Source organism: Pseudophryne corroboree, chromosome 7, assembly GCF_028390025.1.
Source record: "Pseudophryne corroboree isolate aPseCor3 chromosome 7, aPseCor3.hap2, whole genome shotgun sequence".
NCBI classification, from domain to species: Eukaryota; Metazoa; Chordata; class Amphibia; order Anura; family Myobatrachidae; genus Pseudophryne; species Pseudophryne corroboree.
In genome coordinates this window covers 392,694,177-392,720,970 of record NC_086450.1, presented here as the reverse complement: position 1 = coordinate 392,720,970, position 26,794 = coordinate 392,694,177, and the positions used below count along the sequence as shown (strand labels likewise).

Here is a 26,794-nt window from a genome sequence, read left to right as displayed (position 1 = left end):
GGGGTCCGGATTTAGTGCCTAGGCACTTAAATACCACATAGCCAGTCTCAAAATGAGGATTTTATGCTGCCCAGGGCGCCGCCCCCCCCCCCCCCCCCCCCCCCGCGCCCTGCACCCCGTTGTAGTGCCGCTGTGTGTGTGGGAGCAAAACAAAAACAAAAGTCTTTTTTCAGAAACTCAGTAGAGCTCCTCAGTGTGCATCCAGTCTCACTGGGCACAGATTCTAAACTGGAGTCTGGAGGAGGGCATAGAGGGAGGAGCCAGTTCACACCCCTTTTAAAGTCTTAAAATGCCCATGTCTCCTGCGGATCCCGTCTATACCCCATGGTTCTTGAAGTGTTCCCAGTATCCTCTAGGACGTAGTGAGCACCGAAAAAACACTGGTATTCTGGGAGTATGGAGGGGAAGAGAGTTACTGAAATTTGAATATTCAGTGCCCAGTCCTTGCTAACACCGTCCATATCCCAAGAGTACTCCAGTGACCCCTAGTGGATGAAAAAGAAATTAAACAATGGGTCCTTATAGAGAAGCAGCTGTGTTGACTTTTCTTGCCCAGTACCCTTGGCGTTCCTAAGGTCCCCATTATTTCCCATCCCACCATAAGCCCTACACTGGTGCGCTGGAAGAGGCTAATGAATCTCCTTTATGCTTCTTTGAAACTTCCCTTCTTTCACCCCTCTATTTAACAACCCTGACTTTCCCCATGGGGTATCTGGTTCGGGTTTTCATGTATGGAAGCTAAATGGGGTGAAATGTGTCGGCCAGCTGGTGGAAGGGGAGGAGGTGACCCCCTTCCCTACCATGCAGACCAAATTGAATCTTCCGCCATCGGAGATTTGGATGTACCTACAATTGAAGCACTTTGTACTGGGGAAGGATGTCTGATTGGCAGCTACTAGACCCCTGACCATTTTTAAGAATATGTGCCTAGATTCTTCTCACCTGGCACACTTCCTTTCAAGGTGCTAAAGACTACTGATCGAACATAGGTTCATGGACCTTCCTAAATATGTAAGAGTCTGGGTACACAATCTTCAGATTGACTTGGTGAAGGAAGATTGGAAAACGTTTTCAGGCTACATTCGCCAGCTCGATCAGCTACTCAGTGGTTGAGACACAATTTTAAAGTTTTATCACGCTGATACAGGTGTACATTGGGCAAAATGATTTCTGGAGTACTGGATACGTCCTCCTGAGGATGCTCAACGCTGCCTGGCTTAAACAAAACAAAAAACCAGAAGGGGCGCCTGATCCCCAAATCCCCAGGATTGGAGCTTCCAATCCCGGGATTGAATCTGACAATTTTTGGCCTAAATCCTGGCATCCCACGATTAGCCACACTAGTGCTTGTGATGTAACCGTGAAACAGGCTCCCCACTACGTATTTGGTGGGAATGTCGGTCACACCGCCCTTTTTGGGAAAAAGTTATTTCCATCTCTAGGCTGATAGTGGGCTAAAGAGGTTCCTTCCGAGCCCGGGTTTTGGCTCCTTAATGTATATTCTGGCTCTTTGGAAACTTACTAAAAGTTCCTTAATAGATAGTTCCATGGCCTAATTATTATAGTGCTGTTGATATTTTAAGAATTTGATCACGGTTTTGTTCATCTACCTTACAGTATACTGTGTTATGTATGAAATGGAGAAAGAGTGAGTATTTAATAAGACATAGCAAATATAGGTTTACTTTAAATTTCATCTTTAATCCTGCAAAGTTGCAATCTGAATGGAGGCGGGTACAGTCCACTGTAGTGCTGGTTCAACACACTAAAATGTGTAATAAGTACAAGGGTATCCTCACTATTCATCTGCCGCTTAGAACAGTCGACTGTCCATTCAGTAGGGAAGTAGAAAAGCCTCTTCAGAAGCTGAAGCAATGTGCGTCGATCTTCCGGTGGCAAAGTCATGGTGAGGCAGAATCGCTCTTGCCGTACCAGCAGTAGGAGTTTCCTTTTGCTTTATCGAAGATGGATCAAGAGGTGGTAGAGACAATTTAGAAATTACAAAGTAGCGCTCTTTATTCAAATCTCCACTGAAGATTAAAGGCACAACTTTGAAAAGGAAATATGTCCATTCAAGGTCGCAGCAGAAGGACTAAGATTGAACTTTGGAGCGGTTTGTTTTTGTAGGGAATTGCTGATGCAGAAAACAGAACGCTGCACAGAGAAAAGAAAGTTTGTTTAAATAACCATTTCCACTTTATTTTTAAATCTGTACATAAAATATACATTATTATAAATTAAACAAGTTATATATTTCCTATGATTAAGACAAGCTATGCCAATCTTTATACTTTACCCTTATATATTGAATATTTGAGGTCTGCTAATCCATAAAGGTGTCACCATGACTGACTGCAGCACTCATCAGGGGATTTTATTTTTTTTACTTCCATCTCCCCTCACATAGCAGTCCTGTCAAAATCTGTTAAATAACCCTACTAATTGTCTGCCTTGTAGAAGCAGAGGGAAGCCTTGCCTCTCATCCCAGCTCTCACTGGCTGCCCGACAACCGCTCATCTCCCACCAGCGCTGTTAAGACTGTTCCCTCTTGCCAGCATCTGGAGCACACCCTCACGCTGGGAGATATGAGAGATGAAGACTAAGATGACAAATAGGGGAGGGCAGTGATGACAGAAAAACAGCAGTGAGGGAGGACAGATGAGGGGGAGAAAAATACTAGTCCCTCACATAATAAAACAACCAGGTGGTATGTCACATAGTAGTAGACACACATGCAGTGCCACGACTGGTGACGTGGCACATTTTCTATACCTAATGTTCATGACCGAGCAAGCCAGTCCACAGCAGTTTGCTCAAATCCTGCAATGGGAAGTAGACACTGAATGCTAATATTTTCCTTAGCAAGACTGAAAACTTCAAGGGGATGCCTTAGTTTTAAAAACACGCAACTCCAGCTGAGTGAACAATAAACACACATTTTCTGTGTACTCAGTTTGTCAAGCTGTGTAGTAAAAAGAAAACAAGTGAAAGCGATTGACAGGACTGAATGGAAATAGAATATGAAAATCACGACTACTTCAACCATATTTATTAACTCCTAAATAAGTTCTGTCATTTTTTTTTACATTTATCTTGGTTGATTTGCCTTTAAAATAAACCATTAATCCTTTTCCCCCATACAACTAGCAATGTTGCGTGACTTAAATGTAACAAATCAAGATGTTTGTTTCATACAATTCACAGAGGGTGGCTGGAGATAAAAAAAATTTTAAAAAAAGGAACCCACCAGATCCGTATCAGATTACTCCTCTAGTGGTATAATTTCTTCAGTGACAAAGAATTCAATGGTCTCCTCTTCCCAATCATCCACATTGCTGTCGAGCTCATCTGTATCCACTCCTAATATGATCAAGTGTAGAGGGAAAACAGAGGTTAGGGACTGTATGCACCTTTACTATTTTCTAAGCAAACCTTTAAACATCATTAAAACTAAATTTCATAGTTTCCTGCAGTGTGGTAACTGAAGTAATTTTCAGTACACACAACTGACATACATAAACCAATGGCTTTCACTTAATAGCATTTCATTCAGGCAAACACCACAACACAGCTACCAAGGTGCAACCACAACAAAAGCTACCAAGGTGCAAGCACAACCCTCATTTACCTCCTCTGAGCTCCAAGCGGGCCTCTTTCTGCTCCATGTACATCTTCTGTGCCATCTCACGGTACGTCTTGTATTCCTCCATCATGGTTCTTCTGCGCTCTACCAGTTCCTTTTATGCGGAAGAGAAAAAGAGACACATCAAATATTTGTTTGGAGACTCAGTGTCCAAAAGTGATCATAGATAACAGAATATTACAATATTATATGTACTTATATGTAAAAACTAGTGAACAACTATTTAAGCCCAGAAACAATTAACAGAATATTTTTTATTTTATTTTTTTCACACACACACTTCAGATTTGTAATGACAATTACTGACCCAAGTTTAGTAACAAGCAAGCAAGCAGTGGCCCAGCAGATGAAGATTCAAATAGAATACATTAAAAGAGCTAACAATGTGTATACACACGCATCTATAAACATACATAGCTCTAGAAATACACACAGAAGATTTTATTTATTTATCCAGACATATTGCTTATTCCAATAACCAAGGACCAGACCTTTGCAGTCACAAACAGTCAACCAGACAACATAAGGAACTTCCAGGAAAACTGGATTTCGCTGTTAAGTTCTTACCTATTTAAGGACTCCTCCAGGTTTTCAGACCTGATGATATATCCATTCACTTTTTGGAATTTATGACTGTACTGATGATCTAACAAGCCTTAGCCCCTACTTTCCAGAATTATATAGTACCAATGCTGCTAGGACTTTTCCATTGCAATCAGGACACCCAACCTAGCCCTAGGTGTTACGATGTTCTATTTAGCCATAGTTCATTTGATATGCAGCCCATGTGTGCACTCTAGTTCTTCACTTAATGGAATTATTTTATTTGTATTTTATGGCTGTGCTAATGCCCATTTGAAGATTTTTATTTTTTTATTTTTTAAAGAAACGTAGATACAATTACAACATGTGGATCACAATCTGAAGTTATTCTCAGTCTCTAATACGGATTGCATAATAGCTGTTCTACCTCTCAGTTTTTGCCACATGATAGAAGAATGACTTTTCTTACAGCTAGCAAACAACTCATGACGCGACGTTTAGGTTTTTTTAATTGTGTTTTTTTTTTACCTTTGAAGCCTTAGATTGACTCAAACGATCTTTCTGCTCAAATATCTTGGAGTACTTCTTCAAATCCTTCTTAATGGTCTGTAATAAGAAAAATATATAAATTAAATTTCAGCCTAGCCTGATAAAACCTTAAAGGGTCATTTAACCTAAAACAAAGAATGTAGTCTTCTCAGCTGTGTAGAAGGGCTTGAGGAGAGTGGTGGAGACACTAATGATCCCTAAAAAGTCCTGCCAAGGCTAGATGGAGGAGCTTGAACTGTTAGAAAGTGCTAGGATGAAAACCCATAAAACCCAAGTAAAATTGATCTATTTTTATTTCAGGTCACCTCATTACATAAAATTAGGTTCTACAAAAAAAAAAAAAAAAGAAAAAAAAAAAAAAAGGGGTTCTCCACGCACCTTTATTTCATCTTGACTTAGCAAAGTTGGAGGTCTTGGTCTCCACAAAAGCTGACAGAACCGGTCTTTGCTATTCTTTTGGAGAAGACGACCTTGGAATGTCCACAACCAGTATGCATTATCAACCTCAATTATGAAAACAAAACAAGTTAATAAAAATAATAAAATTAAAATAAAATAATGAAAATGTAAAAACCAAAAGCAGAAATGTTAGTTTAGAAAGGAAAATGAGTTACTACTCAGTACAAACACCACAGATAGACAAGATCAACAAGTCTCTCATAGTACAGTCACCAGATGGTTGCCCCTGTAATTGGGTGTGACTGTGGCTGTCTCACAGGCATCAATAATCTCTATAAATGACAGGCATTCCAGCGATCTGTACTGCAGTTGACATTTGTTTTATTTAGTTTATAAAAATCCTTAAAAAGAAATAAAAAATAAAAATTGGAAACTGCGGAACAGAAACCCATTAGGACGGGAATGATTGGTAGGGTGTAAATGGGCAGAGAGTACAGCTACTTTGCTGGTCACAGTTACCTTCCTCAGAGAAACATGCTGTGCAGAGGTTAGTATATATAGCCCGCACACATTCACTGATGGGATCCCATTGTCCCTCAACAGCATAAAACTTTTTCTTCTTTATTAACGAGATAGCCCGTTTAATTTTCTTATAGGACCGGATAACCCTTAGACAGGCAAATGGTCACAAGACTTAACATTGTCAAAAGCAATAAACCTTACTTTGTGGCTCCACCAGGACACAGAAGTGACAACGAAACGACCTGTCGGATCCCACTCGACGTCGGAGGCTGTATAATGCTCTGCAATGTTCATTATTGTGCAGTCTGAAGTGTCGACAAAGGCAAGTGCTCCATTCATGCTGGAAGACCAGGAACAAGCGTTACAGCAGCACTACACCCTTACACTGATGTAACAAGGCATGGCTGGGTAGCCTGTAACTATGAGAAAGGACCTTATATTTACCTTCTCAAGCCTGCCAGAACCAAGAACTGCCCCTGAGGACTCCAGAAGATTGTGTTGGCTTGCTGCTTGTCATAAGTCTCTGAAATAAAACCATGTGAAGATGACCCATACTGACATATAATGAAGTGCTTGGAAGCAACATCTAGAGCGGAAGATGCAACAAACACAAGAGGACTTACTGATCAGCTCGATTTTCCCATTATTCTTGACATGGTAGAAAGAGACAGATATTCGGGGAACTTCTCCGTGGAGCACAGCAAACTTGCTTCCATTGGGTTCCCAGGCAAAGGCAATGATACCATCTGCAGGAGATAATACAATGCACAAAAATGTAACTTTCCTGCACAGGTGAGTAAAACAAGGTATAAGAAAAGGACTGGAGTTTATTGTAGAAGTTAGTTTTATTATAAAAAGTGCTCCTAAACAGATTGGAAATGGATTACCACTTCCGAGACCATGTATATACTAGTAACGTCGTAATAAGTTTCTTTCATTCAGAGTATTCCTAGGGTCACCCCCTATGCTTTTCTGCTAACAAATTACCTGACTAGCCAAGCTGTAAGGTCACACTTCAGGCTGGCTACACAGCACATACTATTAACATCCTGTAACATTAACTACATTTACTATTCTGAGAAAGCAACTTTCAAGACAAGGTTGGCACTCAAGGATGTTTTGAGTGGCACCTGTGGAGACTCTTCCTCTCATATTATGCATACACTGAGTTGCATCCTTACATTTGGTGCCATCTCTTCCCTTCAGAGAAGAAACTTTGATGTTGCGATAGAGCTCCTCCAAACTAGAGCGCCCAAGCGTGACCTGCATACCCAGCAAAGCCTGGACCCCTTGCCAACGTTCGTACAGCTCACTGTCAAAGAACAGTCTAGAATTCTGAAGAAAGTCTCCATCTTCAGACTACAAATGATCAGCCTAACATAAGCAAACAAGATTTAAGAAATGAAGGACAGGATCGCCTATTAATTTTGTAACTGTTGTAACGAAGGTAGTACTCTAACATTTGCTTGCAACATTGAACATCTGGTACCCAAAAGAGTAAAACACTGCCTACCCCTGTGATAGCACCTTCACCTATGCCAAGCACGGATCCTTTCCAATTATGGAGGAAATACTGAGTGACCTCACATGGAAGGCCCAGGCAGAGTGTTCCTCCGCAGCTACAGTATGATGAGAAGTGTCTATGCGACATGGCCAAATGAGAGGTTTCTAAATACCATTATGTGTGAATGTTAATTAAAAAGGGTCAGGAAGAAGACGCAATTAAAGTAGGTTGTAACTATATATCTCTGTATGTATGTATGTATGTATGTATGTATGTATGTATGTATGTATGTATGTATGTATGACATAAAACTCTGAACCACAAAGCCTTAGCCAAAGTGATAGAAAGGAAAAACAAAAAAAGGGCAAAAAAACAAAATATACTTCACCTTTCATTTCAACCACATCTACTGGGACTTGCTTCTCCCTCATTCTGAAGATCTCAAAGTTGGTTACCATGCCCTATGGATAAGTGATAGGAGGATGGCTGTGAAATCGCTATTAGCATAAACCTACCGCTATGAATATGAGAACATGGAAACATCAGATAAGAGCTTTCATATCGAAGGGCACCTACCTGAGTCCCTTTAGGGGTTCTGTCTACTTTCACGCACAGGTAGTCCCCATTCTTCTGCCAGTGCAGCTTGCAGTCAACAACGTTAAACAAGTTCCGCACTCTGATCTCTTGTCTGGTTGGCAGCTGCATTAAAGTCACCCTGGCGGGGATGTCTTTGTCCTCTGGTACCCAGAATGCTATGATGTTACCACCGGGAGACCATGAGAAGTCTCTAAAAAAAAAAAAAAAAAAAAAAAGGGACAACACTGCGTTTTAGTCATACTGGTTAACAGCACAGAACAGGTGGTTGGAAGCTGCTAGAATGCTGAATAAACTTACTTTATTCCAGTAATCTTTAAACTCTTCTTGTCTAACAAGCCCATGGACTGCAAGACAAAAACCAAATAGATAAGACTGCATGCTGGCTCTGGGGAGAAAGCTGTGCTTTTAGCGTTGTATATCCACAAGTTATAGTATGTCGCTGCCAATTATGCTTTAGCAACACTTAAACCCTCTCTACATTAATCACAGGCAAAACAAGTGTGATGACACAAACAGCTTTCTTATTGGTGCTATAAACAAACAGAGCAAATAAAGCACTAAGCAATCATCTAAAAACTATGTCTATCACACAGTCCCAACACATACTTCTTATATTATATAGTGTTCACTCCAGGAATCGGGCAGGGCGCCGGACTGCAGGGGGCATAGGTGTGTGCGCGTGGCCAAAAAAGAGATGTGGCCACACAAAATAGGGGGTGTGGACATTCTAAGTCACTGAAGTGGGTGGTGCGGCCCACAGACGTTATTACAGGGGGCGTGGGCGGCGTCACTGTTGGGGCCGTGCCCAACACCTACAGAGGTGCTGGGCTTCCTCCAAGCTCTCTCCCACAGCGTGAATGGATGCGCATGGCATCTTTACACGCTGGGAGGGCAGGAAGCGGACAGCTGTTTTACCAGGGCGCCGCAGAAAGGGCAGGTCAGATTTTGCAAAAAATAAAAAAAATCAAGAAAAATAAAAAAAATCGGCCAGGCGCCCTGCTAAAACAGCCTAGCGTGAACACTATTATATACCAGACAATGGAACACTGTACGGTACTAGGTGTCAATGTGAGCCTCCACGTGCAATGATTTGGAATAGAGCCCGGCCTCATATTCCTAGGCCAATTTATTTTTAAATATGCATTGACTTTGGTAGTTTTCCCAGACTTTGCGATAAGCAATCCTGGGTACACCTAAAGATTTATCTGCACAGTCTGTCTGGTGGGAGCAAAGATCTGGTAATGTATTGTACCAAATGACAATCAACCATTTGCTCCCGAACGCTGAAAAGGAAAAAAAAAAAAAAAAAAAAAAACACACAACACACACACACACACACCACGGTCATCCAAATTGTTTCATTCCATTTGATTTAACAAATTTATTCGAACAATCGTTTTTGTCTGTTTTCCAGCGTTTGGGAGCAAATGGCTGATTGTCATTTGGTACAATACATTACCAGATCTTTGTTCCCACCAGACAGATTGGGCAGATACATCTTTCCATTAACCACCTACTCTTATTCATCTATGGGGGTGATTCAGACCTGATAGCAGGGCTGCTAAATTCGTTGTGCTGCGGGCAGATAGTCACCGCCCAAGGGGAGTGTATATTCGCTGTACAAGTGTGCAATCGCATGTGTACGCCAAGCTGCTAAAAATTCCCTCAGTCAGCGGACAGCTGCAAATCTGTTTGCACCACACTCACCATTGAATGGTTTTTACTTTACCACTGTGTGCAGTCTGTGCGCAGCCCAGGACTTACTCCTCTAGTGCAAGGAGAACAGGCTGATCGGGTCCGGAGCAGACGTCACACACCCTCCCTGAAAACGATTGGGAACACCTGCGTTTTCCCTGACACCCCCAGAAAACGGTCAGTTGCCACCCACAAACGGCCTCTTCCTATTAAATCAGCATGAGAACGGCTGTGGGATTGAAATTTTCGCATCAGCCTGTCGCTGTCCAGCGATGTCTGTTGCAGACACGCATGCGCAGTCTATCGCTGATCGCACGCTGTACGAAAACACACAGCAGCGGTCAGGTCTGAATCACTCCCTATGACACCTTACCAGTGGATAGATTATATAAAACAAAACAAAAAAGTATCTTAAAGCTCCCCAAAATACAAACAGAGCTCAGGAATCACAGGATAAACCAGAGCTCCCGATGGTTCTGTTACACTGAAATTAGTGATTTTACACAGGTCAGTGATAAAAACTGCTTAAAATGTAGAGGTCAATTGAAAGCAAAAACAGGTAGCATATTTGTGCCAATTTAACTCTAAATTCTACTGGGAAAAAAACCCCAGCACAATCTTACTCCAGTTTGCCACCATTTATCATTTTAAACGAGGTGAAAGCAAGGGTATTTTTCCAGAATACCAAGTATTTCTAACCTTCCGTTTACGCTTAACTGTTGCCACCATGTAGCAACAACAAGGCTGCAGCAATCACTTACTGCTATTTCATTATCCTGCAGCATTTCCCACACATTTGGCATCAGTAATTTCACACAAAATTGTCTGAACGAAGAACCTACCAGTTTGAAACCCCACCATTACCAGAGTTACACTACATTTTATAAACATAGAATCAAAATTGTTCTACTTTAAATGAGGCGATCCGCTGTAACATCACCTCTGCTCACAAGCTTTTTTTTTTTTTTAAAGAACGCAAATACTTACAGGCGTTTCATAAATACTGAGCGTATCCAAGGTCATTCGGGCAAAGAATTTTCCATCGTGACTCCACCTGAGAATAAATGTTATGTCAGATGGTTATTACTGGACACAAGACAAGCTCATTGAAGCCAAAATAGAAGAGCTAGTCAACATACTTGAAGATTGGCCAGTGTGCTGAACTCTCACAGTGGAATCCTCTCTTCTTCTGTCCGGTCAGCGTGTCCCAGATGATAATGGCTTGGGGATCATCCTTGGTGTCCATAAGTGGGCTAAATGTAACAAGATACCTAGAAGGAACATATTGCAAATAAAGCTTAAACATTTGGGGGTGGAAGGCAGAATGCAAGTAACCGACAAAACAAAAAGCAAGCTTTATAAATGCTATACAGACCTTTCACATGGGGAATAGTCGATGAGCTGTACCCCCTGGTGGCTGAACCTCTGGATTTGCTTGAACTTCTCCCCTCCCCACAGAGCAATTCCTCTTTGATGAAAGGTGGCCAGGTAAGTTCCTCTTGGAGACCAGCGCACATATGTCTCAGTCCACCGCTAAAGAAAGAAGTAACAAGTTTACAAAAACAGGTTGAGTATCCCATATCCAAATATTCCGAAATACGGATTTTTTTGAGTTAGAGTGAAATAGTGAAACCTTTGTTTTTTGATGGCTCAATGTACACAAACTTTGTTTAATACACAAAGTTATTAATAATATTATATTAAATGACCTACAGGCTGTGTGTATAAGGTGTATATGAAACATAAATGAATTGTGTGAATGTAGACACACTTTGTTTAATGTACAAAGTTATAAAAAATATTGGCTAAAATGACCTTCAGGCTGTGTGTATAAGGTGTATATGTAACATAAATGCCTTCTGTGCTTAGACTTAGGTCCCATCACCATGATATCTCATTATGGTATGCGATTATTCCAAAATACGGAAAAATCCCATATCCAAAACACCTCTGGTCCCAAGTATTTTGGATAAGGGATACTCAACCTGTATTGAATGCAAGCCTCGCAAATTTAGTCAAACTATATATGGAGAAGAGCTCTCTATAGAGAAAGTGTCATCTTATTTCAGACTTACGAATTCATTTTCTAAATGGTGCTTTTCAACGCCCCACTACGTCACCTGTGGCTTCTTCTACTGAATTTAAAAGGTGCAATAATACTCCTGGTTTAGTATTTAATAATACTTCCTCTTGAAATCCAACTTCCGAAAACTGATGCATTGTATGTTTACCCGTAAACGTTCGTTAACATCTAAACAATTTAAGCTCCAGCAGCCAAGCATCAGAGGTAGGAGATGTTTAAAGGTCTTCATCCGTGAACATTAGCAAGATGATGGTATTGTACTGCCATGAAAGGAAGTAAATAGGTAGTAATAAAGCATTTCCTAACCAAACCTGAACAGTATACTGATAGAAGTCTCTGATCTAGGAGAGAGTTGCTCTAAGGCCTCTAAAGTGGAAAACATTTCTACACGTCCGTCTTCCTTTACCCACCATCACCATTTACGAAACATGGTAAGAGAAGTCCTGTACTGAATTATGTCCTGGATCAGGGAAGACGAAGGGTATGCACATATTGGCGTCTTCAGCATAAGTACCCTGATTCCCTAATTTAAGCACAGAACAGACATCAATTCTGTCTAAAGGGCAGATATGTTTAAGCTGTGTCCCACTTTGTGATGTAAAACCTGTAATAAAAGTGGGAACATCTGCACAAAATAAACGGATCTACAGCAAGAGAGCAACTTACAGGTCTCTCCTCCATCGGAACTGGCTCTTTAACATCATTCCAGAAGATTGTCGTTCTATCACCGGACTCAAAGATAACACTGAACTGATCGCGGCAGTCCGGATCCTCAAGCCATGACCTCAAGTTACCCTAGAACAAAAATCCAAGATCATCAGGCTGCCTTCCTTTAAAAATGTGGGATTGTAACTGTACTGTATATGAAAAAACACATTTTTCTTCTAAATAGCGGTATAAAATTTACTTACAAAGTCCTTAAATGGCTGTTTTTCAGGAACTTCCCACTCGTCACTAATGACCATATATCTGCAAGACAAAAACAAAACAGCTGAAATATAGAAAGATATCCTATTATATTGTAATGGAAAGAAAGTGCAAACACTCACTTATCAAAGTCTGTGAATAGATTCACTTTGAACGTGTGCTGCTTGTCCAATTTATAGCCATCCGCATTCTTCACAGCATCCTGAGCGTGAGCAGGTGATCCGTACTCCAAGAATATATACCTATGGCAGCAAGAACAGTAAACTCAACATGAAACAGAATTAAAGTTGTAGGCTTCCTATGCCCTTGATGAAAATCAGGTGAGAAACGCGCACAACATAAGAGGGTCAGCTTGGATTCCTCCACAGTAGCAATCACTAAAACATAGTACCAACTACAAAAACCAGCAGAAATGGCTTCCAACACACACAAACTTACAGAAAATGCAAGCACCAGAAGCTGCATACAAATTACACCACCTTCAAACTTATTTTATGTCATTTCAATGACTTTAGATTGTTATCAAGAAAATTATACCTCTCCCACCTGAGACCCCTGCTACTTGGTATCTGCATTGCATATCTTTCTCACGTGTCAAGTCTTTTTCTACATGCCACTACAACAGCATCATGTAGATTGAGAGAACACAGGTAAATATAAACTTTGGGACTTATAAACTCATGGCTGATGGTGGTGTGATACAGCCTCCCGGGGAGACAGCTTATTTACCTACTGTGCACCTGGAGAAAGTTTCCCATTTGCTTCTCAAACAGTGTAAAGGATAGTAGTTAGCCAATATTAGGGCACACTAGCATATTAAACCCAGGATGAAGTTGTACACATCTCTTATAGCCGTTTCACACCGCAAATATATCCCGGGATATTGCCGGGTTGAGCCAGCTCAACCCGGGTCGAGGTGCAGTCTAAAAGCACCACTTTTAAATATCCCGGGTCGAGTAACCCTGCATTTCAACCCAGTATAAAAGCAGTGTTATACACGGGCCCGACCCGGGTCAATGTGCCTCTAATGTGTCCAACCCGGGTTATTCAACCCTGCATTCATGTAAACGTGCTGATTGGCTGTTCTTTGTGTGCCTTGATGATGTCAGCAGCCTGAGCCCTGCTACACAGGAGAGAACAGAAAGCATTAAGAATTAGGTGTGAGGCAGAGATTGCTAGGCAGCTTACTGCATACCTCCCAACTTATTAAAAGTACAAAGATGAACCTTGGGGCACGCTCAAAAAGGGGGCATAGCCTATATGAAAGAGGCATGGTCTCGTGGCAGAGCTGCGATCGCGAGTCACGCCCCCCTTGTACCGTCACTGAGGGGGCATGCCCAGTGCTCTCTGAGCTGCTGGCATGCCCCCTCTACCTCTGTCACCTGCTAAGCAGTGCAGCAGTGACACTAACCTCCCAACTGCCCCTCCCCCCTCACCGCGGGACACTGTGGGCCGTGGGTGGGACAGTCCCAAAAAACGGGACTGTCCCGCATAAATCAGGACAGTTGGGAGGTATGTTACTGGAACAGTTAAAGATGCAATTGTATATAAAAACATACAGTAGCTCTGTTTAATGAAATCCATGGTGTTGTAATTGCTGACCCGGGTTGAGTTAAAAGGAGCCAACCCTGCAATAACCCGGGTTGGAAGTGTAGTGTGAAGCGGTCTGACCCGTGGCCGACCTGGGTTCAAAATACTGGGTCGGACCCGGGTTTGCAGTGTGAAAGGGGTATTAGCGATACGTGGTACGATATGTGATCTTAACCACTTTACCAACAATTTTCAAAAAAACACTCAGAAGTTGTCGGGGAGGGGGGGGGGGGGCGGGGGGGCCATGAGTGAATTAGGTGAAGAACATGTATTTAATTTAGCCAGATTTTTATTTTATTTTTAAATACAATATTAGAGAAACTTGATCGGCAACATGGCAAACACTGAGGGAGGGTGCGGGAAGGTAGAGGGACTGGAAGGTCTCTCTGAGAGCAGCAGCAGAGGGAAGTTTGCCTTCCCTGCAGCTGCACACACTGTTTATCTGACTGATCGCATCCTGTGCGACCAGGTCAGATAGAGCACTTGCTGGTGTGGTCACATCTGATGAGACCACGCCAGGAGAGTGATTAAGCTAGATCTAATTGCAACACAGAAAATGATAGGTCTGGGAGAAACATTTCATAACTGTTCTGAATCAGGCTAGACAGTAATACTTCAAAGATCTGGGAAACAATCAGCACCATATAATTGTATGCAACTCAGCAATTATGAAGTAAACATTAAATAAGACAGACTAGAATATGGGTGTATTACTGTGCAACACAAAGTGTCACAAACGCATACATACCCTTTTGTTAATCCATCTGCGTCTGGATAGTATTCATTAGTAATTTTTCCAAATTTTGAGAAAATCTTATTGATAACATTCTTTAGCTTCTCCAAACGGTCAGGTCCAACCTGCGGCACGTTATCCACCACAATCACAGAATCTATGCCATCTGCTTCTTGGGGACATTCTTTCAAGATATCACCTAGCAACTCTACAGGTACAAAAATCTAAGTCAGCATACAAGAATAATGCTATATAGGTCAGTATGCGTTCAAGCTTCTATTCTACTGATGTATTTGGTCTATTAAATATAAAAACCTTAATCGTAAATTAAACAAACATCCCACCTACTCATAAGGGGGTATCCAATTAGCGGCAAAAAGTTATTGGCAATAAGACTCCATAGGGTTTATTGCAAATTTCTCGTCACCATCTCTGAGCATGGGTGAAGTAGTGCAAAATCCCTATTTAAAAAGTACAAAATTTTGGGATTTGGATCAGAACCCCTGGGACACCCCCCTGAATGACTAATTAGGCACGTAGAGGTTTTTAATTGGCCAATAATTATGTCATTTTTGGGGGTCATAAAATGCAAAGTGATGGAAATTGGGGTACATTATGAGTGGGACAAGTGTTTTTAGACTTGCAGGTGGGAGAAATAGGGATTTTTGTTTACTTACCGTAAAATCTCTTTCTCTGATTCCATCTGGGGGACGCTGCGCCATTACTTGTGGGTTAGAGGTGTGTGGTTGTGGAGTTTGGCACAGAACTATTAAAACCTGACTCCTCCCCCCTCTAACCCCTCCCATCTCCTTCCTGCCTAGCCAGCACCTCAGTTAACGTTTAGCCAAGCCAAAGGAGATAGACCGAAAACAATTAACTGGTTAAACCAGACAACATATGGGAGGGATCGCAGCGTCCCCCAGATGGAATCAGAGAAAGAGATTTTACGGTAAGTAAACAAAAATCCCTATTTCTCTTTCATCCATCTGGGGGACGCTGCGCCATTACTTGTGGGATTTCCCAAAGCAAGCAAATGAGAGGAGGGAGACATAGACGGCATAGCCGTCCGCCAATTTTGACGCCCAACAGGGGCAGTCTCCAAACCGAAAGTGTGAGAACGGTAAAACCTTTTTAAAACGTATGCACAGACGACCAGGTCGCCGCCCTACACGACTGCTCAATAGACGCAGCCCCGCGAACATCTCAAGAAGCTCCAATAGCTGGAGTCGAAGGAGCTTGAATCGAGTCAGGAACTGAAACATTAGAAGACTCTGTGATGGTCGTAGTTACCCAACGAGTCACTGTGTACTTGGAATCCGGCCAATCTCATTTGGACGCAGCCATTAAAAACCAACAATGCATTCGTACGACGGATAGAATTCGTACGAGATAAATAAATCCGTAAGGCCCTAAGCACATCTAAGAGAGCCAATAGGAATCCTCCCCGGAAGGAGGAGGAGTAAACGCTGGAAGGACAATGTCCTGATTTTGATGAAACGCTGACACAACCGTCGGAAGGAAGGAAGGTTTTGTTCGCAGAACCACCCGATCATCATGAAAATCCAACAAGGGTGGTCTGCAAGAAAGAGCTGCCAATTTAGATGCTCATCTTTTGGAGGAAATTGTCAATCGGAAGACATTGAACGTTATATACCGCAATTGTACCGATTCCAAAGGTTGAAATGGAGGTTTCTAAAAAAAAAAAAAAAAACCGTAAGGACTAAGTTAAAGTCCCAGGGAGGAACAAAAAAAGGTGGCTGAATCCGAAGAACTCCCTGAAGGAACGTCTGAACTTCTGGAATGATAGCCAGTCTCCTATGAAGAAGAGTCGACCAAGTAGAAACTTGACCCCATTAGTGAAGAAGTCTGAGATCCTCATTGAGATCCTCCTGAATGCAGGATAACAGACGAGGAAACTCTAAACACATCCGGTGTTAAACCACGCTTTTCACACCAAGCAATGTAAATTCCAGAAGCCACCGGTTATCTAGCCAGAATCATCGTTTACTCAACAGGACGAGAAAAACCTTTTTCCCCTTAAAATATTGGATTCAAGAACCAAGCCGTCAAAGTCAGCCGACCCAACCTGTGTGGCGACATGGTCCTTGAATCATAAGATCTAGAGCAGAGGGGGTCGGGATGGTTCCTCGACGACCCTATTGTGCAGAAGAGTGTACCACTGTCATCGTGGCCCATCTGGGTCCACCAGAATGATTGGAAGACCTTCTCTCTGAACGCGTTGAAGCCGACGTGGAATCAGTGGAAATGGTGGAAACACATATCCCAGTTGAAAGTGCCACAGCGCCGTCAGTGCATTGATTAGAATTGCTTAAGGGTCCCGAGTACGCGACCCGTAGAGAGGAGGTTTATTGTTGAGACAAGACGCCGTCAGATCTACATCGGGCATCCCCCACCGGGCTACTAGAGTCAGAAACACCTCCTGGTGAAGCCCCCTCTCTCCCTTATGCACCGTGTGACGGCTTAAGAAAACCGCTTCCCAGGTCTCGACTCCTGGAATGTGAATCACGGATATAATCTGAACCCAATGTTTCGCCTAAGTGAGAATCTGAGCGACCGCCTTCCTGGCGGTCCAGTTTCGAGTTCCTTTATTTAAGTAACTGTCGTGGCGTTGTCGGGCTGAACCCGGACTGGATTACCCTTTACCATGGTTTGAATCCGAAGGAGTGCCTACCGGACTGCCCTCAACTCCAAGATGTTGATCTGTAACTTAGACTCGACTGTTTCAGAACGTCTGAAAGTGAGGAGTCTGAAACACCGCCCCTCAACCTCTGAGGCTTGCGTCTGTGGTGACCATCCCCCAAGAGCAAATCGTGAACGGTACCCTTTTTGGTCAAATTGGGCTGTGAAGCCACCAGCGAAGCGATCGACGAGTCTTTACAGACAAGCGGATTAGCTGTAATTCGAGATGAGGTCCTGTCCGTGAGGAAGAAACGCTTTCTGGTTGGTGGCGTCGAATAAGAATCCCAGAAATATCATTTTCTGGGAAGGACGTAAAGACGACTGTGGAAAAGTTATTATCCATCTGAATGACTATAGAGTCTCTATCGTGAGACGCAAGTTCTGGTGAAGGATTAACTCTGACAGTCCTGATGAAAAGATCATCTAAATACGGAGTAATGCTGACACCCTGGCAACGCAGAATTGTCACCACACGGCCCATGACCTTTGTGAATACCTGAGGAGCCGTGGATAGACCAAAGGGAAGAGAAACTGAAAATGGCAAGGACCGACTGCGTATCTCAGACAAGATTGACGACCTGTCCAAATAGGAACATGCAGGTAGACGTCCTCTACGTCCACTGAAGCCAAATATTCCCCTGGTTTCATGTAGCGATAATCGAATGGATGGATTCCATTCTGAACTTTTGGGTTGAGAGATATGGATTCAAACCCTTTTGGCCGAAACGGTTTGTCCACAAGAAAAAGACCTGAGTAAAATCCCGACCTCTCTGCTGAGAGGGAACTAGAAGAATCACTCCATTTAGTAAGAGAGTGGCTGTTGCATAAAGAAGAGCTCAACGTCTGGAGGGAGCGTTTTTGGAGAGGAGTGACGAACACACGATATGGGACTGGTTCCTCGAGATGTAACATATAATCTCTGGATATGACCTCCGTCACCCACAGATCTGGTTTTGACAGGAGCCACACTTCCTTGAACTGCCGTAACCGAGCCCGAACCGTCATTGATCCCTCCAGAGATCGTTAACCGTCATGCAGTAGGTATGTCGCAAGGTTTACTGGCTGGTCTAAGAGCCGCCTGTGTTCCTCTACCTCTGAATGCCTCTCTTCGTGGGAACCTGGAGAAAGAACGAAAGGGATGGAAACTACCTCTGTCCTGTGTACGAAAGGACCGAAACCTCGTGGTCTTCGGTCTCTGAGGAGCAAATGGAAGAAAAGGGCTCTTGCCCCCTGTAGTCTCTGAATAATCTTCTGTAATTCCGACCCAAAAAGAACTCACCTTCAAAGGGTATCGCCGTCAAGTTCTGTTCCGAGTCAGAAACGGCATTCCCAAACCCGAAATCAAAGAGACCGTCTTGCTGTCACGGTCAAGGCAGAAATACAGGATGGTAGCGCAGTAGACTCTAACAAGGTCTCATTCTTCTAATTGAATTACTTCCGATGGATCGTGGGACTGCATTCAAGATACAACCTATGCCAGCCAGTCATCCGCGGCCATGAGGACCCAAATGCTAGCTATAATTGGGAGTAGAAAATTCCTGATAAAGATAACATAGATTTAATCATTGTTTCAATCTTCCTATCTGTAGGATCTTTTAACTAAAACGTACAAACCTCACAGTTTGGGCCATGGTGGGAATTGAACCCACGACCTCAGTGCTCTAAGGCAGCAATGCCAAGCATTACACCAGCAGTACTGCCCATGTACAAAAAGAATAACCGTAGCTTTTGTTAAATGTGAATAGGAGCGTCTACCTTTTGGGTTTCTCAACATCTTGTATCCCCCTTATATAAATTAAAATTTATTTTGGGGCTGGGACAGGAGAATCCGACTTAAGTCAGGGCTCTTTCAAATATCCGCAAAGTGTGAATACGGGGGAAAGACAGTAACTTTTCTTTTTTTTTTTTTTTGTGTTTTGAAAAAGGCAGAGGAAGAACCCGCCACCTCCGAACTCTGAATATTAAGAGTCTGACGGATGGCTTATATCAGAATCTAACACCTGAGCTAGTAGAAAAACTCCTCATCCTACTATCCCACTCTGGGTCTACTTCCCCATCCTCCAGTGGGAATGTTTCCAACTACTCCTCCGGAAAAGTTATAGCGGGCAACGGCTGCGGCCGTTTTGTAGCATAAGACCTGCCGGCAGAGTTAACAAATTTGTTTAGAGATTGAGCCCATATTTCGAGCCCATAGAGCTTCCACTGTAGCCATAGAGGCATAGACTGATCCGCGGAACTTTCCTGCTGGTCCGCCACAGATGCCCCAGAGCATGAAACACAGAGTACCTGCGTCCGGGCTTCCCTTTGCTAGCTATGATCCCCATAGTGAGCAGGAAAAAATAAACCACCGAGGCGGTCTTACCCTTTGTAGATTTCATAAGTAATTAATTAATTTATTTTCTTTTTTGAAACAGCAAATGCACTACAAATGAACAATAAACTCAGTAGAGTAGTCCAATACTTTGACATATACTGTTGTATATTGTAAATATACTATGAATCATACTGTGTTCAATGCATATTTTATATTGCAAAAATTACCTCCCCTAAAAGTATAGCATGACACAATGTAAATCTACAGTGAATTTATACTGTGTCCCAAAATATACTTGCTGTTAGGTGATCAGCATTTGTTGTGAGCGCTGCACGGTGTCCCCCGTACTGCCTCTGGAGAAGATGGCGGCCGGAGCCCTGCATACCTGGACGGGAGTGCGCGCGTGGTAGTGGAGGGCGGGAGTCCGTCCCTTCTTGAACAAGGAAGCGCCTGTCAGCTTCAGTAGGCGCGCTGCAGCCGAAAGTCTGCGGCTCTCGCGTGCCGCCACCCCAAGTTGTTCTGTTCAGGTAGCGAGCACAGCGTCCCCCTGTCACTGTAGATGGCGTCAGGCAAAGTGACACGCGCGCGGGCAGAACAGAGCGGGAAGCCGTCCCTGCTCTCCTTACGCGACCAACCGGAAGTTCGGGCCGCCGCGCGTTGCTAAGTATAGCGACTGTTGCGGCGGCTTCTCCGGGATCCCCGTCCGTCCCCACAGCCCTTCAGACAGTACTGCGGCTGTATGGGTACGTTTCCGGCACAGCTCCCGCTGGCGGGCTTGCGCCGGCGGGGGGGGGGGGGGGGGGGGGGGGGGGAGGGGGGAGAGGTAAAGTAAAAATAATACTAAAATCAGTAAAATAAATAAATATTAATAAATAATAAATAATAAAAACCGTTAGGGACAGCCCAATACTGCCAGTGACAGATTGTGGCTGTCCAGTACCTCTTTGATCTGTCGTTTTTTTGTGAATCAAAAGGCCCCAGTGACCAAGGTATGGTGGCCCTTTCTGACAGCATCCTTGTTCCATTTATACCTGTCACCTGTAAACAGGGACTAGGTATAGAAAAATAAAGAAAAAATAAATAAAAATTAGGAGAAATAAAAACTGTGTCTGTACTCCACAGGCACAAAACTAAAACTGAGGTGCTGGCTAGGCAGGAAGGAGATGGGAGGGGTTAGAGGGGGGAGGAGTCAGGTTTTAATAGTTCTGTGCCAAACTCCACAACCACACACCTCTAACCCACAAGTAATGGCGCAGCGTCCCCCAGATGGATGAAAGAGAAATCAGCCTGTTTCCACTTTTTTATTTTTTTAAAGTCACCCTAAATGACCCAAATATATAAACATATATACACATATATATACACACACACATTTTCTTGCACCCCTGTGTAATCTCAATTGTTCCAAACCTGTGTCAGCTGCTCCTTAGTAATTTATCGGCTGTGTCAGGCGACTAGTATGCCTTTAAAAGCCACTAGATATGTGGTAGGCATACATTAAACTTAGTGGGCATATTTGCAGTTATATTATATGTGATACAGTTGCCAGGTTTTAATTCTTAAGGCTTTGTGGTAGTGTAGGACCTGCATGTAGGTGGGGTACCGTGGAGCGGTTTGCAGGCTTCCGTGCATTGGCCAATTCACTAACTAAACCCCCATCATTTATTTATTGATGTTGTGAGGACAAGTGAGCTTGCTATGGTGAGTGCTGAATTCTCTATTTGTATGTATTTGGGTAGGTGGCCATGGGCTGCATGCACCCCACCCTATGAGTGCAGACACTGCACCCCGCTTCTGGGGTGGCGAGTGCTGTGGTTTTCTATGTATGTATGTATGTATGTATGTATGTATGTATGTATGTATGTATGTATGTATATATATACATATACACACACACAGATACCTATACTCATTTTTTTGGACCCTAAATTTAACGAGAGCACTTATTATGCTGAAAAAAATAGCTTTCCATCATTTTTTCAAAAATGCATATAAGTCATTTGACCCAACTTACACTAGTTTTATTATGGCTACTAACAGACATCTATAATGTTTCCAATATTAGTTTGGCTTTTATGGAAGTATAGGCAGATTACCCCATTTTCTCCTTTATCTGCTCGAATTATCGCGCAAATCCCATTTTTGCCAACAGGATAGATGTGAAAAATCGGAGCGCACCAGCTGCAATAAGCAACTTTTTCGGGAGATTGGTGCAATAAATTTTGCTGCTATCGCGGCTAATTGGATACCCCCCATAGATCTAAACAAAAGTCATGTGATGAAAAAAAAACAATTGAATAACCGCATCACAAAATGCCAGACACACCACAAAGTATTTTGTTTACACTGTGGATCTGATACAGGACAAAAAATACATTCAAGTGACTGCATTGCAGGCTACATATGTTACGAGTCAAATAATTCATAAGCGATAGCAAGAACACACTCACAAAAAAGAAGTTAGAGAGATAAAAGTGAGCATTAGAAGAGATTTTAGAACAGAATGAGGTTATGTGACATGAATATAATGGGTCATATTCAATATCGGAAGAGATAGCCACAAGCCTTCCAAAACTACCACACACCTCTAACCCCACAAGTAACGGTGCAGCATCCCCCAGATGGATGACAGAAATTAATGGATGTGTTGTGTGGTATTTAAGTTGTTGGTTGGTCCATGTTAGAGTACATTAACTGCAACAAGTATAACTGAACCTTGTTACCCGGACATTAACAGCATCTCTAGTGTTCATTCTAGCACCCTGCACCTTTCAAAATCCATGCAGTTCCTCTTTCCTACCTGGGGTGTCGCTCTCTGCTGTGATGCTTTTCAGCACACTCTGATCTGTTACTCAGTGCTGTGATACAGACGGGTGTGGATCATCAAATCGACAGTATCTAGGTCGACCACTATTGGTCGACAGTCACCAAGTCAACAGGGATGGACGGTCGACAGGGTTTTTAGGTCGACATGTGGTAGGTCAACAGGTCGACATGAGTTTTTTTTTGGGGGGGGGGGTCGTTTTCTTCGTAGTGTGACCGGGAACCCCAATTAGTGCACCGTGTCCCCTCGCATGGCTGGCTTCGGGCAAGGTGCCTCGCTTCGCTCGGCACAGATTACCGTTCCAATCGTAGTCCACGTGGATCGTTAAGTATGAAAAAGTTCAAAAAAAGAAAAAGATAAATTGTAAAAAAAACTCATGTCGACCTTTTGACCTGTCGACCTAGTGACTGTCGACCTAGACAGTGTCGACCTTCAGACCGGATCCCGATACAGACCCGTGTGTGCTGAGAAGCACCAGAGCAGAGAGCGACACCCCAGGCAGGAAAGAGGAACTGCACAGGATTTGAAAGGTGCAGGGTGTTAGAATGAACACTACTCTCTATGCATAAAAGTGCTCTGCATTAGGCCCATAGAGTATCCTGCATTAAATCCCTCTAAGTGCACACATTCGTATGCACACCTGAGCGGTTCTGCCACTGATGCCTGCCTATGCCGAGGTGGGTAGGAGGACTGCAACACAGACTGAGGGGCAGATGTATTAACCTGGAGAAGGCATAAGGAAGTGATAAACCAGTGATATGTGCAAGGTGATAAAGGCAACAGCCAATCAGCTCCTAACTGTTAATTTACATAATGGAGCTGATTGGCTGTTGCCTTTATCACCTTGCACATATCACTGGTTTATCACTTCCTTATGCCTTCTCCAGGTTAATACATCTGCCCCTGAGTACTGGAAAAGTGCTTATGTAAATATGGTTTATATTGGGCAGATTTGCGTTATCTTCTGCCACTGCTACAAAGCAGGGAGAAATACACACCAATCATGATGTCTGGCAAGTGTGCTGCTGATGCGGGCACAGGTCACGATAGGTAAGGCTCTGCTCTGAATATTGGTAGAAATATGCCATTTTTGTTTATTTTAATGACACGTCAGCATCTGTCCCTCTACTTGCTTTGATACTAACGCTAAGGGGGCGATTCATGTGCTTTTGTTAAGCGCCCCTCAGAGCAATTCAATTGTTGCTCTGATCGGGCGGCCATTACTTTTTCTGGTCCCAAACAGACAAGGTTTTGCAACGAATTGTGGCTTATCCCATCTAAAGTCCTGGTTAATGCGCCAAAACCACGGACTTTTCGTACACTTCTTCTCATCTCCTCATGAGGTGGCGATATGAAATCTCTCACCCGCATCTAATGGGCGCCCCAACGGCTGACTTGAATTGTGGTAGCTGCGAGGAAAAACAATTGAATCGCCCCCTTAAAGAGACCCATGGAGTCAACGTAATAGCCTGCGTATTTCAGACATCAATGATTTCCGGCGACTCTGCCCAATGTTTTACATTTTAAATGATTGCCGGTTTAAAACATAGGGCATACTCGCCGGGATCTCGCCCAATGCCTGCAATTCGCAGGTTATTACAACCTAAACAACCAAAAGCAGGAGATAAAAAAAAAAAAAAAAAAAAAAAAGGAAGGATCCTTTACCTGTAATATTAGCCTAAATAATCAATGTGTATTGTATAGTTATATTATCAAAAAGACCAATTTTTAACAGATATCCTGTGTAGTTTGAAAAACAAAAACATAAAACAGATATCTCCTGTAACGGCTGGGAACACACACATGCTGTGCTAACAAGATTTCCATCAATGGCCAGTGCTCTACAGCACTACCACACAGTCAGCTATTCTGCTCTTACAAAGCATGTTTTGATGCACAGCTTGCACATGTGTTACAGTTTCCATTACAATCAAAGGGCAGTGGGTTCGAATGTATAACCTGCACCTACAACTCAGATTTTCAAACAAGTGCCCTTATTTATCAATGAGTGATAAATTTCACTGTGAGTGATAAATTTAACCAGCCAATCTGATCTTAACTACCATGTCACAGGCTGTGTTTGAAAGATGAGTTAGGAGCAGGGTTGGCTGGTGCAAGTTAACACTCACCGTGAAATTTATTGACAAATAAGGGCAACGAATTGATCCCACACAAGACTCTAATATCAGAGTAGTTATCAATAACCAATGGGATATAAATTGTGACAAAAGTCAGTGTTGCACAAAGGGGGTCATTCCGAGTTGATCGCTCGCTTGCAACTTTTTGCAGTGCTGCGATCAGATAGTCGCCGCCTAATGGGGAGTGTATTTTAGCTTTGCAAGTGTGCGAACGCTTTTGCAGCCGATGGCACAAAAAAGTTTTTTGCAGTTTCTGAGTAGCTCTGGACTTACTCAGCCGCTGCAATCACTTCAGTCTTTTTGGTCCCGCAATTGACGTCAGACACCTGCCCTGCAAACACTCCCAGAAAACAGTCAGTTGAGACCCACAAACGCCTTCTTCCTGTCAATAACCTTGCGATGGGCTGTGCAAATGGATTCTTCGTTAAATCCATCACCCAGCACCGATCCTATTTGTACCTGTACAACGGCGCCTGCGCATTGCGGTGCATACGCAGTTTTGCAGAGATTTTACCTGATCGCAGTGCTGCAAAAAGTTGCCATAGTTGGCTGTGCTCACAGGAGTAAAGTAATATATCATTAGAAAACAACAACAAGATTCAAAAAACCATTGTGGCACACTTCCAAAAAGAGCTTTGTGTCCTGCTTCTCTGCACCTTGTTACGGTCACAAACAGATCATTTAAGTATTTTGGGTACCGAAGTGTCATATGTAATCTATATGACCCAAAGTAGCCACCTAACTTCTCCACATGAAGAAATATGGTTACTGTTCACAGACACAAGGGGCGAGCCAATTGCAAAGCGCAATGTCAGGGGGCGCATATATCTGCCACATATGGTACCCAAAACACTGCAGCAAACTCAGAATTGTGTATGCACCTCTACGGGAACAACTACAAATTTGTTACGTAGGTGTAACATGGAAGTACACTGCAGAACAATATTCCCAACTATCTGGATTAACCCCAAAGGCTACAGATATAGAATACAGAAGACCAAACCAATGTAGAGTGCTTTTATATCATTGGCAGTGCCCAGAACAGTAGTTTCCAAACTTTGAGTCACGGCGGCCTAGATTATCAGATTTTTGCTTTCATAGCACCCCTAGGCCACGTCTTATTTAAAAAAAATGTAGATAATATTAAATTAAGTCAATTGTGTTTACATGTCATCCTTACGGTCAGTTATGTGGTGAGGGACAAGATTTGCTTCTGTTTGTCCACATATTTTATGACTGACGAACAAAACCAGTGCTGGTGGCGATCACAGTGACCATACATAGCTTCAGAAGGTCCTGGACCACCACCCCAGGGCACTGCTGTAAGTGCCCAGTTTTGAAACCAGCGGCCTAGGACAAGTTTAGGGTTTCCCATATGCTTAGTTACTGGGGACTGGCAATTACAAGTAACTGCCCTAAATCCCTGGCAGCCTCAGCTCCAAGGGCCCCTATCCATGCCCTTAGCTAGGCAGCCTCTGCTCCATGCCAGGCAGTGCATGCTGTGACTTGTGGTTGTTGGAAGGCCCAGGACAGGCCAAATCTATCAAACTGCGTTCTACCGAGCCACGTGATGCCAGTGCGCTGCCCGGGACCCGCTGCCCGCCTCACCCTCCTCGCTGATGTCGTCTACAAAGTCCTCCGGGTCGCTGAATGCCATGCCCTCCTCATCCTCTTCCTCATCGTCGTCTTCCTCGTCCTCCTCCTCTTCGGTGGCCTCGGCAGGCACCTCCACCTCCGCCTCCTCCATGTCTGGCTCCGGCCCGTCACACGCGTTCTCCGCCTGATGCATCTCTCACCGCTCTACGGGGCTAAGGTGCCCGCTCCTACGCTGGGGTCGCCGCTAATTACAGGTCCCGGCTCGGCGACACTAGCAGGCCATGTGCACTGGACCCGGCGCAGGACGGAAAAGGAGCGGGTCACGGCTGGGGAGAGGGGAGGCCATCGCCCGCGTCCCGGCTCCGTCTCACACTGGCAGCGATATCGCCGGCACACTACCTGCCTTTCGGATTATCCAGTAGTTGGACAGTGGCCTA

At 43.5% G+C, this 26,794-nt stretch overlaps 1 protein-coding gene across 2 annotated transcripts; it reads right to left on the bottom strand.

Annotated features, from left to right (window-relative positions):
- Positions 1-1,680: 1,680 nt before the first annotated feature.
- On the bottom strand, positions 1,681-26,794 carry EIF3B (eukaryotic translation initiation factor 3 subunit B). 2 transcript variants are annotated; one of them, XR_010182112.1, is made up of 20 exons: positions 26,370-26,794; positions 14,801-14,993; positions 12,585-12,704; positions 12,447-12,504; positions 12,202-12,330; positions 10,828-10,985; positions 10,592-10,723; positions 10,440-10,506; positions 8,055-8,101; positions 7,737-7,947; positions 7,549-7,621; positions 6,280-6,402; positions 6,101-6,179; positions 5,858-5,996; positions 5,114-5,239; positions 4,715-4,792; positions 3,629-3,737; positions 3,248-3,360; positions 2,477-2,962; positions 1,681-2,154 (listed from the first exon to the last, which is right to left on the bottom strand). XR_010182112.1 is itself a non-coding variant. In XM_063934621.1 (19 exons), exons 1-18 carry the CDS (start codon positions 26,548-26,550, stop codon positions 3,263-3,265), a joined length of 2,121 nt encoding a protein of 706 aa, XP_063790691.1. In that variant the 5' UTR covers positions 26,551-26,792; the 3' UTR covers positions 1,681-2,154; positions 3,248-3,262. The 2 variants fall into 2 exon arrangements, 1 of the variants encoding a protein (XP_063790691.1); XM_063934621.1 differs by lacking the exon at positions 2,477-2,962 and having other exon boundaries at positions 26,370-26,792.